We start from the raw sequence: 17,442 nt of genomic DNA on the forward strand, positions 1-17,442 counted from the left end.
AGACAATTTTTTAATTTAAATTAAAGTAATTTACATTAACTTGATTTTAATATTGATCTGTATAAAATTACATAAGATATTTGCTTTTTTTTCCCCTTATAAAATGAACAATATATAATAGTAAAACAAAAAGAATGAAGGAATCCATTTGGCAAACATTTAAATTGCACATAGCTACAAAGCATTCCAGCTACTCAAAGGGTCACAATGGGGATTTGATTTATTCTAGTTAGATTATTATAACCATATTTTTGATTATTTGTTTTATATCCTACTTTTATTTTTTGCCACTGAAGGTGGCTTGGGATATAAAATACCATTTTTAACATCGTAAAATGGTATTTATTTTGTCATTATCCTCAAGATAAAGATTTTTCTCTCTCTCTCGCAATAACCATGACCCAAAATCTTAAATAACATATACATATAAGTAGATCTTGACTTATGATCAGTTGCTTAGCAACCATTTAAAGTTATGACCGATCCAAAAGCTACTTATGACCCATTTCTAAGGTCCATCCCACTGCCACATGACCACATTTTGGATGCTCGGTACCTGGTCTGAATTTCCAGCTGTTTGAAGCACCCCATAGTTATGTGACTGATTTATGATAGTTTTGCCAAAAACTGTTGTTTACTTACGATTTTGGATAAAAACTGGCCTATAGCAAACATTGGGTTTGCTTAACAACCACCACATTTGCTTATTGACCACAGTGTTCACTTAACAACCTCAGCGTTTCACTTAAAGACCATTGCAAAAGTGAAATCGGGTTGGTCATGTGATGACTTTTTCTATGACCATCATAACTTATAATCATAATTGCCAGGCTCAATTATGGTCATAAATCGAGGATTACCTGTATGAATGGAGAGATATAGCAGCTCCAAAGTCTACATCAGATTCTCCTCATAGATTTCCAACATAGAAAAGTAAATTAAAACTTACAAGATATTCTGATAACCTTTATACTACGAAATGGCCTGTTGTTGTCCACATGTATTTTACCATTTTATTTTCCTCAAACCCAAGGACCACAAAAAACGTCCTTCATATTTATAATTATTTATTTTATTTTAATCTTTTTTTTTCCCAAAAGACCTGACCAGAAGTTTTGTGAACATATAAAAGATGAAAAAAGTGAAGATTTTCAAAAACGGTACATCCTTAAACGAGAGAATTCTAGTCTAGACAAAGATGATAATCAGGTAAATATGGTACATTACAGTATCTTGACTGCATGCTTATATTGCGCAATGGAAATCGGCAATTAACAACTTATTTAATTTAGATGCGAATACGATTAAAAGATGACAGAAGAAGCAAATCTATAGAAGAGCGAGAAGAAGAGTACCAGAGAGCTAGAGAACGAATATTTGCACAAGATGTAGGTATTAAGGAATGTCCACAGTATCTTTGACTATGTGTAACAACAATAAAGTTAAAGTGCATAATTAAAGCTCTCAAAATATTTGGAAAAAAAATGTGTCTGCATTCTCATTCATGATCGCATTAAGAGAACGTTTTTAAAGTAGTGGGTAGAGCAACAGATTTGTTCTCAGTCCTTAGGCTTGGAGTGATGATGATGATGATGATGATGATATAGAGATATAGATATAGTAGCCTCTTATCTCCTCCTATAAGGTGCTGTTTAATTAAACCATTTCCCGTTCTTATGGAGAGATTGTTCATAACAATTACGTCTAGTCATGGATGTTGAAAAGTCTGGGCATCTGTTTATACAGGTGATAGTCATATACTTGTTTTAATCATTCATATTGTGATAATTTGGCATCCTCTAAGAACAGTAGCCAAGGCTCAGTGATGGTATGTTGACAGGTTTTAAATTAGCTTTTTGAAACCTGGATTGGAGAATACACCCAAAAATGCATAGACATCTTTGACCAGCTTCTTTTTATCCGAGGTTGCAAATAAAAGACAGTGAAACAAAGAGTAATAAATTCTGCTGCAGTTTCCTCTGTTCCCCCTCTGTAATAGAGAACAGTGATACCCATATGCACATTATGCTGACTAGCAGTTACATTTTGTTTCTCTGCTCCCCGTTTGTTGTATTTAAAACCTATCTGAATGATCACATTTGCCTGGCTGAAGGATTTGGTAAGCATTCTTTAATGCAACCGGTTACCAGTTGTTGTTTCCACATAGGTGTTTATACATTTATTTCAATATAGATTGATGATAGAATCATTTAATGGTGGTGATTTTTATTCTGCACTGTTTCTTCCCCAGTCGCTGTGTTCCCAAGAGAATTATATTATTGACAAAAGGTAAGCATACTCAGTATCTTTAAAAAAAAAAAAAAAAAGCTTGTTTTTTTTCTAAATGCAAACGGGAAAAAGTACTAAGTTGCAATTCTATTGAACACACCAACAGAATTCAAGAGGATGAAGCCAACAGTACCCAGCAAAGGCGACAGATATTTAGGTATTGAATGAATTAGTTTTTATATCCCAAAGCATTCTGCATGTATTTCCTTTTCTTTCTTTCCTTGATGCTTTGGCAAAGAGTCTTCCAGCTTTAAAAACTAAGCTTGTGGATTACAGAATCAACAAGGATGCTTCAGGGAGGTCGGCAAACAGTCTCCAGAGCAGTACAGACAACGAGCTAAAGTACTCGGAACCCCGTCCATGGAGCAGCACGGACTCGGACAGCTCCCTTCGCAGTTTGAAGCCCCCTGTGACCAAAGCCAGCAGCTTCAGTGGCATCTCTGTTCTGACAAGAGGCGATAGCACAGGAAGCAGCAAAAGCACTGGCAGGCTATCTAAAACAGGTACCACTGGAAAACCCAAGTCTAGGGATAGCTAGGTAGCCTGCCAAAAGCATCCCCCGCCCACCGACCATTGTTATTGTTTTTGGAAAGTGCTTCTTTGGCCCAGGGTTATAATCATTAAGTATTAAACACACCTTTGGTAGCATTTTGAATAGATCAGAAAGGGCTGTGGCTATTCTTGATCCTACCAATGTTTTGAATTGTTTATAACTAAAACACCTTTTAATGGGTTGCATGCCTTGTTGGAGGTTGTTGATCTTCTGCATTTGGACCACTGTTAACCTAGCTAGCTTCATAGGCTAGTAGACCAGAATCAGAAGTTGAAACAGCTGCAAGTAGTAGACAGATTGGTAGCGGTGTAGGAAATGCAGTGTGTCCCTCATGCTTGCTGTTTCAAGGAATTAAAATTTTTGTTACAGTAACTGAGCCTATAACATTGCAAGAGGGTTTCTGGCATGTTTTAGGAAGATGCTTTATTAATTAATATTGAGAGCTTCTCCTAGGGTTAATCTCTTAAAATGATTTTGAGATAGCCACTGAAATCAGATTCTTAAAATTCTCTAAAGATTCCGTGATCTGAATAGCATTGGAGGAGCAATGCTTTCAGGAGAGGCATAAAACAATAAGTTCTATAGTATATTTTAGATTTGATTTATGGAGATTTATAGCTCCATACCTGTGAGTCAGTTTAAAGTAAGGCAATTATGCTCTTCCTGTTGTAGCCCCATATGTTTCGTGGTTGATCAGAGATTACTTCGAAATTCAATACCATTCTATGCCTATTGACAATATGTCTGAAGCCTAAGTAGGCACTATCGGAGTAGATAAATCTATGGTCCAACTCAATAAAAGCAAATCCTTATTTCTTATGTCTATTTTTAGGCTGCCTCAGCTTCAACAAAACTCCAAATCTCTTTTGGAGCTTTATCAAGTTTGCTTTGCTAAGAAAAATTGTTCTTTCTTAGGCATGATTTTTAAGGGTTAATTTTGCTGGCAAAGGTGTGCATTATGAGATTTTCAATCATATTAATACAAGCAAATTAACTTTTTTATGGATACCAAAAGTGTCCTTGTGATGGTGATCCAGATGACAGCTGGAACCTGACCTTTTCTGCTTCGTAAAATGACCTTTAGCCACTTTTTGATGGATTAAAGTTATCAGTCGTTTTCTTGTAATGATATAAATCAGGGGTGTCCAAACTTGGTAACTTTAAGACTTGTGAACTTCAATTCCATAATTCCCCATGCTGACTGGGAAATTCTGGGAGTTGAAATCTACAAATCTTAATGTTGCCAAATTTGGAGAACCCTGGTATAAATGACCTGAAATCCTTTTAAAAACATTAAGATTTGAGGTTACGTTACTAATCCCTCCCCCCAATTTCATTTCAATTCCTGATTTCATCAAACATTGTACTTTAATAGGATTTTTAAACATTCCTTACTGTTTTTGGTCTCCTGAACTTGGGAGAACCCAAACATGGCAATAAAATTCCACTTGGGACCTCACTTGACAATGCAGACAGATTGCCAAATACTTTTTTATTTGGCTTGTCAGTTGGGCACTTGTAAGACTGACTAGCTTTTTCAGGTTCATACTTGGCCTTAATTACTGACAAGAAATTAATTAAGAATGGTCTAATTGACCCTGAATTTGGACATAATGAGGTGTTGTAAGCGTTAAGTCTGTGTCCTTTCTTTTTGACATGTACTGCTACAGTCGACTTTCAAAGTTTGTTTCAGGGTATTTCAATCGCCAACCAAGTTGTACAACACAGCTTAAATAGGGAGAATATTTAAAGGGTGGCTTAAAGAAAGAAGTATATTAAGGATATAGAACAAAGAAAAAAACAAGGAAACGTGTGAATTTATTTTTAGATATCTGCTTCATTTTACAATGCAATAGGTCCAATTTGGCATTTTTTTTATAATGATTGAAAATAAGGGGGGGAAACAGCAGGTGAGACACAGCAGGGGTTTTAAAGAAGCTCAACAGCTTCACAGCAATTTTGGGCTCTTGGCAGAAAATCTCTTCTTCTCTTCTGAATTATGAATATCCCCTCCATTGCTTTGGGAGAAGACAGGAAGAATACTAGCTGGACTTCACTTATGCCTAGCATTCAAAGTGCTTAAGAAATTTCTGGGAGCAAATACTGTACTCTAAATTTGCTCCTGAAGGAATTTGTAGCAGGATTCTTCTAGATCCTTATCCTTAAAATAGAGATCTCTTTTTTGTGTGCCCAAGTGATACGATAAGGATATCTTGTGAACATATACATTGGATATTAATGAAGAAGAGCTTTGATAGTGGAAGGTTTTTAAAAAGAATATAAAGAAAATTGTGCTATAATGTGAGTACAATCAGTACAGCAAACTTACCTATTTCATTTTGGTTTGAAGCCATTTATTAATATTTAATCTTTCAGATATAAGGCGATACTTGTAACAGACCTTGGTAGTGTTATAGTCTGGTTCACAGACACAGTTTCATGAAAAGCTGGGCTGTAATTCTTTTCAGATTTAACAGATAAATTTTAAATATTGTAGTAATTTTACACTTTGACAATGCTAAAAAACAGCACAGTTGGAATCACTTCTCCTCATGAACTTTAGAAATAAGATCTCCAAAGTATTTTCATCGTATTGGCTGGATTAGAATACTACTGAAAGTAAAATTGCACAGATACTCCCAACAACTTAATCAATCCTGCCTTATATTTCAAGACAGACTTGCTTTTTATTGGTTTGAATATCAATGAAAAAATAGAAATAAGGTGTTTTATTTGTTATGTGAAGACAGTAAAATGCAATCGAAATCTATTTCTCAGTAAATTTTTTAAAAAAACCAACACCTTGCTGTTTCATCAGAAAACATAATTTTGGTATACTATGAACATTTAAAGTCCATTTTGGAATAAACTTGTGCATATTCTTAATGTATTTAAACCACTAAAATTTAACTCCAGCGTTGGAATCATTAAGATTATTATTTTTTTTTTACAACACTAGCAAGTTAAAATTCTGTAGACCCAAATTTTCATCAGCTTTATAGATGGGTCCTTTGAATAACACTTTACACTTTAGTTGCCGCCAACATCTCAACCTAATACTTCATTGAATAGATATTTGTTGTAATTATTGATGTAATAAAGACTGTGGCCATCCTGCTTTATTCCCATTTGCATGGCTCGAAGGCAAAGTTCAGGCAGTGGTCATTAGTTCCCCCCTCATTGTGTGGCATTGGGAGTAAATGGGAATCTAACCTGGAGAAGCTGCAATGGGGTTTGGGGAAGTCAGTTGTAGTTCAGGCTGGGAGTTACATGGGTAACTTTAGATAGCAACCTGCCTATTTAAATGTGAATGCTATTACTCTGTCTCTAGGTAAAATCCATTTCTCATTACTCCTTTCCTAGGTTCAGAATCTTCTAGTAGTGTAGGGTCATCCACGGGTTCTCTTTCTCACACCCAGCAACCTCTTCCAGTCACAGCTCTCAGCCAGCCTTCTCATGGCACATCTGCCGTCTATCCAACTATCAGCACTAGTAGTTCTCTTTCCTTTGATGGTGGCATAAGTGGGCAAGTGGCGTCTTCTAGCGGTAGCTTCTTTTTGCTTCCCTTGGAAGCGGCAGGCATACCACCTGGAAGTATTCTGATCAACCCTCAAACAGGTTGGTATCCAGTTGTGGGTGTCAGTTTGTCTGTCTTTCTCTCTCCCTTTGTGTCTCTGTCTCGAATAACTAATTTGTCAATAATGTTTTAGAAATGTGTGGTGTTTCCATGAACCGTTTGCCCTTCCCTCTGCTTCCCAATATTCTTCCTCTTTTTCTTTTGGAAGATGTATGCATTTTAATCCTCCCCAGAGTAGATATGCAATGATTTTTTTTTGGGAAGGGTGGAGTGTCTATAAACTGTGTTTTCAGTGGAATTTTTTGTTTTAATTTCTTTTGCCTCCAATGTTGAAAATTGCACATTAGTAGAATTAGAAAGTATTATATTTGGCTTACAATTTATATGGCTTTCTTTTTTCTTTTCTTTTCTTTCTCTTTTCTCTTTTCTTCTTGTACTTTTCTCTTTTCTTCTTGTACTTTTCTCTTTTCTTCTTGTACTTTTCTCTTTTCTTCTTGTACTTTTCTCTTGTTGTTTACATTATACTGCAGATTCAGCCACTAAAAGAAGCAATGTGTGAATAAGACAGTTTATAGTATAATTGTGCTGCAGATAAATAAATCATCAAACAAACAAACAAATAAGCAAGCCAGATAAGACTTAGACTTGTTGGATATTCTCATAACATATAACTTGTAATATAGTAAAATAAATAAAATAAAAAGCTAATTTATATTCTGCTAGCAAGCTGCCTTTTGCTATATTATCTTTTCTTTTCTTTTTTCTTCAATTGTCCTGTAGGTCAGCCATTCATTAATCCAGATGGCACTCCAGTTGTGTATAATCCTCCAATGCCTCAACAACCAATTAGAAACCAAGTGCCTGGACCTCCTCAGCCGCCACCACCTCCCATACCACCTCAGCAACAGCCAGCAACCAATCACATCCTCTCACAGGTGCTAAGATCAAATACTAATGTTCGGTCAATAACTGATTAAACAAATAGCTGCTTGTTTTTTTTATCATGTACGGGTTAAGCGTGGTGAAGGAAGATACATTTTCTTAAAGCCATTGAGTATTTGATTTGCGTATGTTTAGGTTATTGTAAGCTCGCCATTTTACATTGTTGTCAACTTCTCCCACTGATACCTGAACCAGTGTTTGATTGATTGATTCACTGTAATCTGAGCCTCGTGTTAAAACTTATTTGTACAATTTGTATTGAAGACCTCTTGTGTGTGTTTTTTAAAAAAAATACTTTTATTTTACACAAAAGAAATATTCCTACTTTCATTTCCTCTTACTCAGTTGTTAACACTGTATGTTCAACTATTGCTCCTTCAGCCTATCCGACCTCTTCAGCCTTCTTCACAGCCTGTTCAGTTCTCCACAGTCACTTATCCACCCCCGCTCCTGCCAGTCTCATCTACCCAGCAATATACTGTGGTATATTATCTTCTACTCATCTTTTCTCTGCATGACAGATTCTCTGCTAGGCTAGAAGAATATATGAAGTCTGCATGTGAAATGTAAATATTGACTGGCTGTAGCCTCAAAAGGTAATCCCATTATTGGCAGGAGCACCGAGAGAGAGTTGAGAGGAAAGAATAAGACTGGTCTGCCTACTAGTTTACCTGAAAGATATTTTTTTAAAAACCAATTCTGGTTTCCTGATATAAAAAATGTGCTTGCTGATATTACCCTTTGCAGCCTGTCAGTATTCAGTACACCTTTGAATTTGTTTCATATAAATACCCTTTTTTCTTTTCCCTTCTATATTTTTCTCTTCTAAGGTATCTCATTTTCCATGATAGTGAAAGCTTTCTGTCAGGGCTTTAATGTTTGATGAGTGCCAGAAATTGTTTTTTTGAGGTTTGCAGCCTAGCTGCGTTCCTCAGATTTGTAGACATCTAATCCATGTCTCAAGGTAGGTTCTCCATACATCAATATCCTTGGTTGCCATTTTTGCTGTTTGCTTGATATTTTAACAGAAGCTAGGTAGGCAAATACAGCTTTTAATTTAAATCGATTTTACTGGCTCATTAGACATATTCTTAGTAATAAAGCTACTATTCAAGGCAAGTATTCTGTTAGCCTTACAGGGCTATGCTTTTCCATACCAGTCACTGAGAAATAGAACAGAGTTCTAAACTCTGTATCATGATTACGGTTGTCCCAATAAGACATGGATTGACCTTTGGGGCAAACATAATTCTGTACTGCCATCTTAAGTCTTTGTTCAGATGCAGTATGGCTATTTTTAGATTCTTAGCTCTGTAATTCTCTCCTGTGTTCAATAGCAGGGTTGTGTGTTTACTTCCAAGGTAGTTTTTTGGCAGGATAGCTTAATAGTGCTCCATAATTAAATTCTGTAATTCCTTGCTTTGCCTTGGTGTTAAACAACTCCTACATTCATTATCTTAAGGATGCCTTTGGTTACTGTTTTACTTATTTCAGCAAGACAACCTAGGATCCCAACTTAGCCATATGAGTCTCTCCCGACAGCCATCTGGAGAAGCTGCTGATCCTCATGCCAACATGTTCCAGTCTACAGTGGTCCTCCCACCACCACAGCAATCTGGTTTTATCATAGCAACGGCCCCACCCGCACCGCCACCACCACCACCACCACCGCCACCACCACCTGGCCAACCTACTCCTAACTACAGTGGATCCAGTCACCCTGTTAACCAGCAAGTTCTTCAGCAACAGGGATATATGCAGCAACCAATGCCACAGGTAGCAAGATTTTTCAAATATTGTCAGCATGTTCTATTACATGCTTGTAGAATTCAGGGTAGAACTGGTGTTCCTGCAATTTTGTTTGCTCCTGGCACATGTAGGGTTTGGGGTTTCTTTGTTTTGTTTTTTGTTTATTGCAACACTCGGGCCAGTTTACAATGATTTAAAAAATATGTGAAATAAAGGATGATTGGATGCAATTGAAATCAAAACCAAATTAAAACCAGTTATGTTTTTTCCCCTATGTTACTTAGTATTAAGTAAGTAATTCTTAAGGAGCCTATCTTTAGCCTGAAAGATATGAAGGGGAAGACTCTTTCCTAAGTATCCAGCACTTGAGTGCCTGGCAAAGTGGGCATCTTCAGAAGACCATATCCTACTGATCTGAGTAGCTGGCCAGATTTATAATGTGAGAGGCAGCCTGGCAGAAAATCAGGCCTAAGCCCTTTAGAGTTCTAAGGTCAGGACAGACATCTTAACATGTGCCCATTAGCAATTATTAGCCAGGATATGTATTTTAATATCAACATCAGGAGTGAAATGCTCCCGGTTTGGATCCGGTAGCGATGGAGGTGGGTGGTTCGGAGAACTGGTAGCAAAAATCCCTGCCTCCACCCCCCATGCCCAGCTGAGCCACACAATCATCAGACTTTTTTTTTTTACTTTTAAAAACATTTTTTCTACAACCTCTTCAGCCGAAAAAATGCTTTTTAAAAAAAAAGCCTCTGATGATCACGTGGCTCAGCTGGGATCGTCAAAAGCTTTTAAAAGCATGTTTTTAAAAGCCTCTGATGATCCCAGCTGAGTTGCCTGATTGGTCAGAGGCTTTTTTTCTTTTAAATGCCTCTGACGATCCAAGCTGAGTTGCCTGATTGGCAGAGGCTTTTTTAAAAAAAGCTCCTGCTGATCAGGCAACTCAATTTGGATCGTCAGAGGCATTTAAAAGAAAAAAAAATCCTTTTTTTCTTTTAAATGCCTCTGACGATCCAAGCTGAGTTGCCTGATCGTCAGAGGCATTTAAAAGAAAAAAAGCCTCTGCCGATCAGGCAACTCAGCTGGGATCGTCAGAGCCTTTTGAAAGAGGTTGTAGAAAAAATGGTTTTAAAAGTTAAAAAAAAAAAAATGGCTATGCCCACCCAGTCACATTCTCCACCACCACCACCAAGCAACGCCCACAGAATCGGTAGTAACAAATTTTAGATTTCACCACTGATCAACATCATATGTTTCCTGTACCTTGCACTGGTCTGCCCTACTGTATAGAAATCTATAGAAACGGTCACAGAATAAATTACTGTAGACAGGCTCTATGACTTTGCTGTCAATACATATTGCTTCTTCATTTAATTATAGAAATTTAAAACTAACAAATTAGAACTTGACACATTTCGAACTGTACTCGCTGTTCTATTCTTAAAAGAACTACTGTATTTTATGGAGTATAAGGTGCACTGGAGTATAAGACATACCTTAATTTTTGGGGAGGAAAATAGGGGGAAAACATTCTGCCTACCAGGTATTCATCTGGCTAGCGTCCTTAGTCTGGTCAGCTTCAGCACATTAGTTTGCTGGTTTTGAGCGCACGCAGGCAGTTTTTATCCCTTGGTTGGGGATAAAAAACAACTTCTAAAGCACAGCTGATTGTCGGAGGGAGCAGCAATGAGAAAAGCAGGCAAATCTCGCTAGCAGCTCATTAGGGCTGAAAAAAAGTTTCAAAAAAGTTACATTCGGAGTATAAGACACATCTAAATTTTCAGCTTCTTTTAGGGGGGAAAAGTGCGTCTTATACTCTGAAAAATATGGTACATGTTTGTGACAATAATTAAATAATGATTTCATGGCAGATCCACTGTTGGTTTTATGTATTTGCAGTATTTTTTTTTTTTTGAGAAAGAAGTACCTTGTTATTAGAAATTATGAGATTTATTTAAGAATTTTTTTGTGGCTAATAATATTTTTAATATCTCACTGACAAATTGTGATGCTTTTATCTTTTGTACTATAATGCATATGAAGCCAGTTTAATATTTTGGGGTGGTGGCTTTTTTTAGCATTTAAAGAGAATCCTTGCATTATCTTTTGCTAAACTTGGGTTTATTCTTTTCCAAGGTGTTTGTGGTTCTTTTGACCTGCCTATAGGCAGTCTTTTGATTCAGCACCATAGGAGCTGATTTAGAAACGTAGTGATTCAGCACTATAGGAGCTGATTTAGAAATGGGTCTCCTGTAGAGAAACCCTACATTTCTTTTCTTTTCTTTTTTTTTCAGATGCCAGCCTGTTACTGTGCTCCAGGCCAGTATCCACACTCCAGTCAACAATATCGGCCAGTTACTTCAGTTCATTACAACACACAGCAAAACCAGCCACTGCCACAGCCTGCTCAACAGACAGGTTTGTGATGCTTTCTCCCCTTACTTCTTGTACTTTTGGAGCTTTCAGGTGACTAGGTGAGACAGAAAGAAATAATGTGAAGTATTTTACAGAGAGGAAAAAAACATTTTTGTGTTTGAAGTGACCAAAATTCTTCCTACTGGTAGGAATGCATATTTTAAATTGGCCGAGTTCAGTAAATCCTAAGAGGCAGAATTCAAAAGAATAATTACTTGCTTAGAAAATCAAACGAACAAACAAAAATCAGAATATTCTTTGATCACCCTTATTTGTAAATCATTTCCAAAAGGCCAGAGTAAAATAAATGTTTTTTCTTATCAAAGGACTAACACCGTAATTTAGCATTTTGTTCTCTTCATCAGTTTTATAAACAAAATTTACCTGATCTTGAATGAATATCTTACGTTCTTGATGGTGTGATTTTTGGAGGGTTTTTTTTTTTTTAAATCGTTTGTTAGGAGGTTGGTGCCTGGACTTTGCCTTCTATCTAAATCATACAAAGCTAAAAATTTTGCTTATTGCCTCTCTTGTATATTTTCTGCTTTTATTTGAATCATTAATACTGTTACGGATTGACTTTTATAGCTTAGAAGGTTTGTATTCCAGCATGATTTAGTTTTTGTATGCCCGAAATATTAGAACAATCTATACTGAGCTGTACATAATAAATTGGGAAAAAAATCTGAGTTAATGAAACTCGTGCTTTCTGGTATAATATTTCTGAAGCAAAATGTTTTGCCTTGCCTCAGAAGCTAAGCTTTTTAGAGGTTGGATGAGTGATATCCCTCCAGATGTTTGAGTTGCAGTTTCTGTTCTTTCCTTGTCTTGGATGATGTCAGTTGCAATCCAGAACATCTGGCATCAGTTTGCCTTTCCCTTTTATAAATATTCTTCTGAAGACATTATTAATGTCTTTATGTTTTCCTAGACAGATAAATTAGAATATATACTTTAGATGCTTTTGTTCAAAGATATGGGTTAAAGAATAAAACTATTATCCAAAAAAAAAAAATTGGTTGCCTTGATTTATCTCTTTAGATCTGATCAGGTCTTGTACCGGCATTCACCAACATGGACATTTGTTTTTCATTATGGTTAACCAGCAGGATGAATGTTGGAAAACATACCGTATTTGGTTCTTTTACAATTCCACACTAAAACTGAAGAAGGATCCCTTGCTCTTTGCTGAGGCTGTTAAATCATTGCAGCAATTGATTTATCTGGACTTGAGACCTGGAAAGCACTGTATAAATTTCAATAAAAATGAATTTTATTAATTTTGCTTTCTCAGGAGAAATGAATCTGAAATAATTCAGCTTGTGTGTTTTAAAAGAAATCCATTTATAGAGCATTTCCATGGTGATAAGATGTTTTAATACATTTATGAAATTATAAAATTAAAACTAAAGTAAAATCATGCCTTTGAAATCTGTCATACATTTCGACAGTAACCCTGACACTAATATCAAGGTAACTTAATTCAGTTGCAGTTTTTAATTAACAACAAATGACATAAATTATTTGATTGTCTATATTGTTTGCTTTTGTTTGGTATTGTTGCAGAATTTATCTTCAGAAATGTTTAGAGTGATTACCTCTTTTGTGTGTGTGAAAGTGTCTTGTCGTTTCACGTGCTTTTTGTTTAATTTGAACAAATCAGGTTTGATCTAGACTTGGGTCTATAGTTTGTATTCTAATTTTTATTTATTTCTATAGATACTTCTCCCTTTCCCCATCAGTCATGAAATACTTGTAGCTAACAAGAATGTATATAGAGAGAGATATTAAAATTCCTGTGTGATTTCTGATACAATTTTTCATGCAGCCCTGGATGTTGCTCTTGATGAAACACAAATATATAGTAGGTTACCGGACTTAAATATTTACCACTTGGTTCCATATTCTGTATTGCCTGTTACATGAATCATGCAGATATTACTAATCTGTACCTGCTGTGGGGGAAGTGTTTTAACCAAAAAGTTGGAATGAGGTTATTTTCAAGGAGCAAATGCTGAAATAATGGCAACATTTGGTGAAAAGTTCATCCTTGTATCCTGCGCCTTAAGCACAAATCAGGAACTTTTGGGAATTTTATTTATTTTATTATTTGTTTGTTTGTTTTTCATATTTCTTAACCACCCATTTCTCTCAGATGGGTGCTCAGTTTTCTCAGTTTTCATCAATCTTAATTATGAATTCAGAGAATTCATCATTAAAGATAGATGGAAACTGAGCAAAGGAGATCTGGTTTGAATTGAGTTAAGCATTAAATTTCAGGGCAGTGGGAAGGGCAATTCTGAGTATGAAATATGCAGAACCAGTTGGAAAAGATGCTGATTGAAATATGTGGGTCTGTTAAAAATTTTGTTTAAAAAAATCACATTTGAACTGTTGGTATTGAACATTTGTTGTAAGAACGATAAACAGGAGTTATATCACAAGACTGAAAAATGGCATTATAATCAGTCCAGTCAGTTGATTAGAAAAACATCTGTATTCCAAGCATAATTTCTACGTGTGTCTCTGCAACAAACAGCCCTTGTAGAATAAATTTATCGTGAGCTGTTGGATTCGGGGCCGTAACACTGTCTGAGAGGGTTACATATCTCACAGTGAACCGGTCTCTTTTTCAGCTGCTTCCTGGCTTCCTTCGTAAAGGGGTTGCAGGTGTATCCATCTGCAGTTGTGACTTTCTTATCAAGGATTGCATTCTGTTCTTTCCCCCCTTTGAAAAAATAGACTGATCGGCATCCTCGGCCCTCGGATACTCCAAGAAAGTATCAGGAAAGTAATGTTCAGGGCTGGAATATTTTAGACAAGAGTTTGTCTTTATGTGGTATGTTTTATTTATCCTGCATTCTTTTGTTTTTTAGACCCCTGCCACGATTGAGATTTTAATTGCTTTAACGGAGGCCATGCCTCTTTCTAACTGATATATGTATAATATATGGGTTTGGATGATGGAAACAGTTTCATTACTTGAGGAAACTCACGATCCAGAACTACTGTTCATTCTTTATAATCTCTGAGCACCAGTTTTTAACCACTCTTTAATAGCCTGGCTGCAAAATATAACCATCTGTCTTAGCAGATGCTCTTTCTCTTTCTTTTCTTGCTGAATGCTGTGTTTCTTTCTTGCCACTTGGTATGCTGAGGAGGAAGAGTGCAGCTAAAAATAGCAAGGTGCTTTGGAACCCAGGGCGAAATATGTTAGCAGTCAATTTATATTGTCTTAGTTCTTCTCTCGGCATGGAAAATTGATTTTTACTTCACCAGTGCGAAAGTGCCAGAAGACTCAAAATAGCTTTTGCAGCTACACTGCAGTCCCTGAGAAACAGAAATAGCACAACTAGCAGAACTCTGCAACTTCGGTGTATGCATCCATTTACATGTTATTTGCAATTTGTGCCCAAGAATAATCTTATATTTTATTTTGCATAATCTATTGCAGAAGTCCCCAACCCCCAGTCTGTGGACCGGCAGTGGTCCACAGCATGCCAGCAACTGGTCCGTACAAACAAGTGAAACCCCATCCACAGAATGCAGGCAGCACACAAAGCCACACCCCTTCTGATCTGCGGAAAAACCTTTCTCCACGGAACCGGTCCCTGGTGTCCAAAAAGTTGGGGGCCACTGATGTATTCGATTGCCACATGCATTTCAGCATGTAGTTTATTTAAAAAGGAGGACAGGAAAAACTTGATTTTAAAAAGTGGATGACCCTTATTGATTACAAAAATCTTATGCAAGATCAGACTGGCTTTAGTAACTGGAATAGGAGACCATCGGGAAGAACCACAGCTGCAGGCTATATTGGGAGGTGAAAAAGTTGCTTGTAAAACAAGATACAACATTGATGATGATTGTTATCCGTTCAGTGGTGTCCGACTCTTGGCATAGCATTTGGCTTTTTTTAACTTATTTATGTTTTTAGTACATTTACTATATTTATATTTATACTCATGATTGTAAGCCACCCAGAGTTAATCTTGTAATAAGATGAGCAACCAATAAATTGAATAAACAAACAAATAAATTTTGTGGGATACAACATTTACTGAATTCATTGATCTCCATTTGTTCGTAGCAAATATTCTTCTCACATAAAAAGTGCCCTTTTATTCATAGAAACGGAAGGAAGGAAGGAAGGAAGGAAGGAAGGAAGGAAGGAGAGGTGTGAGAAGAAGAAATAATTTCATTCGATTACCTCTTTGTTCCTTTTGGCAAAATGAAAGTAAATGTTGGGTAGTAGTTTTTTTTTTTTTTAAATAATAAATTGGAAAACATTCCCCTCAACAGCTTAAGTTTAACCCAATGTTAAATTGTCCTTATTCTCCCTCTCCTTGGCTTTTGCACCCTTTCTAATCCCTTTATTACAATTAGGATTGTTATAAACTTTGACTGACTGCCAGAAAATTCAGAGAAGGTTGTCTATTGGGAAGGAATCCTCCTCTTCTTCACAAGAGAGCTTTGTGGCTTTCAACCTATACTCGGCTTAATCTTCGTAATAAATTATGTTTTGTTCCTTTACATGAACTGTAATAGGTTGGTTGGTTGACTGGCAATTGACCTGTGAATAATTTTCTAGTTGTGTGGAAGTTGTGTTTTTCTAAAATCTGTTCCACTCCATAATAAAACAATGGTCTTCCATCTTGGTAGCTATAAATTTTTTTTCTTTGACTTGGATGAAGAACTCATTCTCCAGCTAGGGGAAAACGTCAGTCAGAGTGGGGAAGAGACGGTCTGTCTAGCGATTGACCGAGTCTGGCATCTTAAAGCTCCGCCCTCCCGGGCCGCCCCAGTTCTTCGACTCAGTCTTCGCGTGAAGACAAACACATAAATGCACATATGCACAAGCACTGTTATATTGTGCCATGAGTCAGAACTAAAAAGTATAGTTTAATGAAGCTAAAATTGATAGTTATTTCTATTTATCAGGCATAATTAGAATATAAAGTTGCATGTTGACTGCTGTTCAGCAAATAAGTTTAGTTTTGATCAAGTTGTCTGTATGAAAATAAAATACAAATGCATTTAGCTGAAAAATGTTGTGGTTATTATTTGTTGGCTGTCTTGGCAGCCCTTTACACTCTGGTTTGATCACCTGCTTTGTGTTAATGGCTTAGCAGTTGCTGCCACAATCTGTCTTCTAGAGACCTTCACATTGCATCCTCCCCCTGGCTCTAGTGTGTGAGATAGGACTGTCACAACCAGTGCTGCCTTTCTGTCAGTTAAGAGATGCACATTTCTAAAAAGGAAATAAGCTTTATAATTTGATCTCATATCTATGTACTTTATAGATATATAACTAGTGAGTACAGGTCATCCTTACTAGAGACAATCTCACCTGAGAGAAGCAAAATGAAAGTTTTTGGGTTTTTTTAAATTTGATTTATATGCCGCCCTTCTCCGGAGACTCAGGGCGGCTTACAATGCGCTAAGCAATAGCCTTCATACTTTTGTATATTTATACAAAGTCAGCTTATTGCCCCCACAAACTGGGTCCTCAATTTACCTACCTTAGAAAGGATGGAAGGCTGAGTCAACCTTGAGCCTTGGAGAGATTCAAACTTAACAGTAATTGCAGACAGCTGGTGTTAATCACAATGCTATCAGTCTGCTGAGCCACCAGGCCCTTATATACATATATATATACATTTAAAAACTTTAAATATTAAGATGCAAACCTTCTCAGGTAAATAGGGTGGGTGGGTGGGTGGATGGATGGATAGATATAGATGGATGGATGGATGGATGGATGGATGGATAGATAGATAGATAGATAGATAGATAGATAGATAGATAATAGAGTGAGTTACCTTGAACAGGATCACCAACCTAACAGAAAATCCACAAGACAGTACCAATGAGTAGACTAAAAAATGAAATATAGAAAGAGACATTCCAAGCA

General features: G+C 36.5%; 1 protein-coding gene across 16 annotated transcripts in view; it reads left to right on the top strand.

Annotated features, from left to right (window-relative positions):
* Positions 1–17,442, top strand: part of R3HDM1 (R3H domain containing 1) — a 61,220-nt gene that overhangs the window by 26,998 nt on the left and 16,780 nt on the right. For 3 of the 16 annotated variants that reach the window (XM_087884405.1, XM_034424196.3, XM_034424220.3), the window contains 10 exons: positions 1,101–1,209; positions 1,293–1,388; positions 2,252–2,289; positions 2,396–2,446; positions 2,566–2,792; positions 6,206–6,460; positions 7,200–7,354; positions 7,743–7,844; positions 8,856–9,137; positions 11,408–11,531. In XM_087884405.1, the coding sequence (XP_087740531.1) occupies positions 1,101–1,209; positions 1,293–1,388; positions 2,252–2,289; positions 2,396–2,446; positions 2,566–2,792; positions 6,206–6,460; positions 7,200–7,354; positions 7,743–7,844; positions 8,856–9,137; positions 11,408–11,531 (1,439 nt within the window). The remainder of the gene's footprint in view (positions 1–1,100; positions 1,210–1,292; positions 1,389–2,251; positions 2,290–2,395; positions 2,447–2,565; positions 2,793–6,205; positions 6,461–7,199; positions 7,355–7,742; positions 7,845–8,855; positions 9,138–11,407; positions 11,532–17,442) is intronic. The other 13 variants (XM_034424210.3, XM_087884432.1, XM_087884450.1 and 10 more) reach the window with 7 other exon arrangements.

Source organism: Pantherophis guttatus, chromosome 1, assembly GCF_059756535.1.
Source record: "Pantherophis guttatus breed Tessera chromosome 1, ASM5975653v1, whole genome shotgun sequence".
Lineage (NCBI taxonomy): Eukaryota > Metazoa > Chordata > Lepidosauria > Squamata > Colubridae > Pantherophis > Pantherophis guttatus.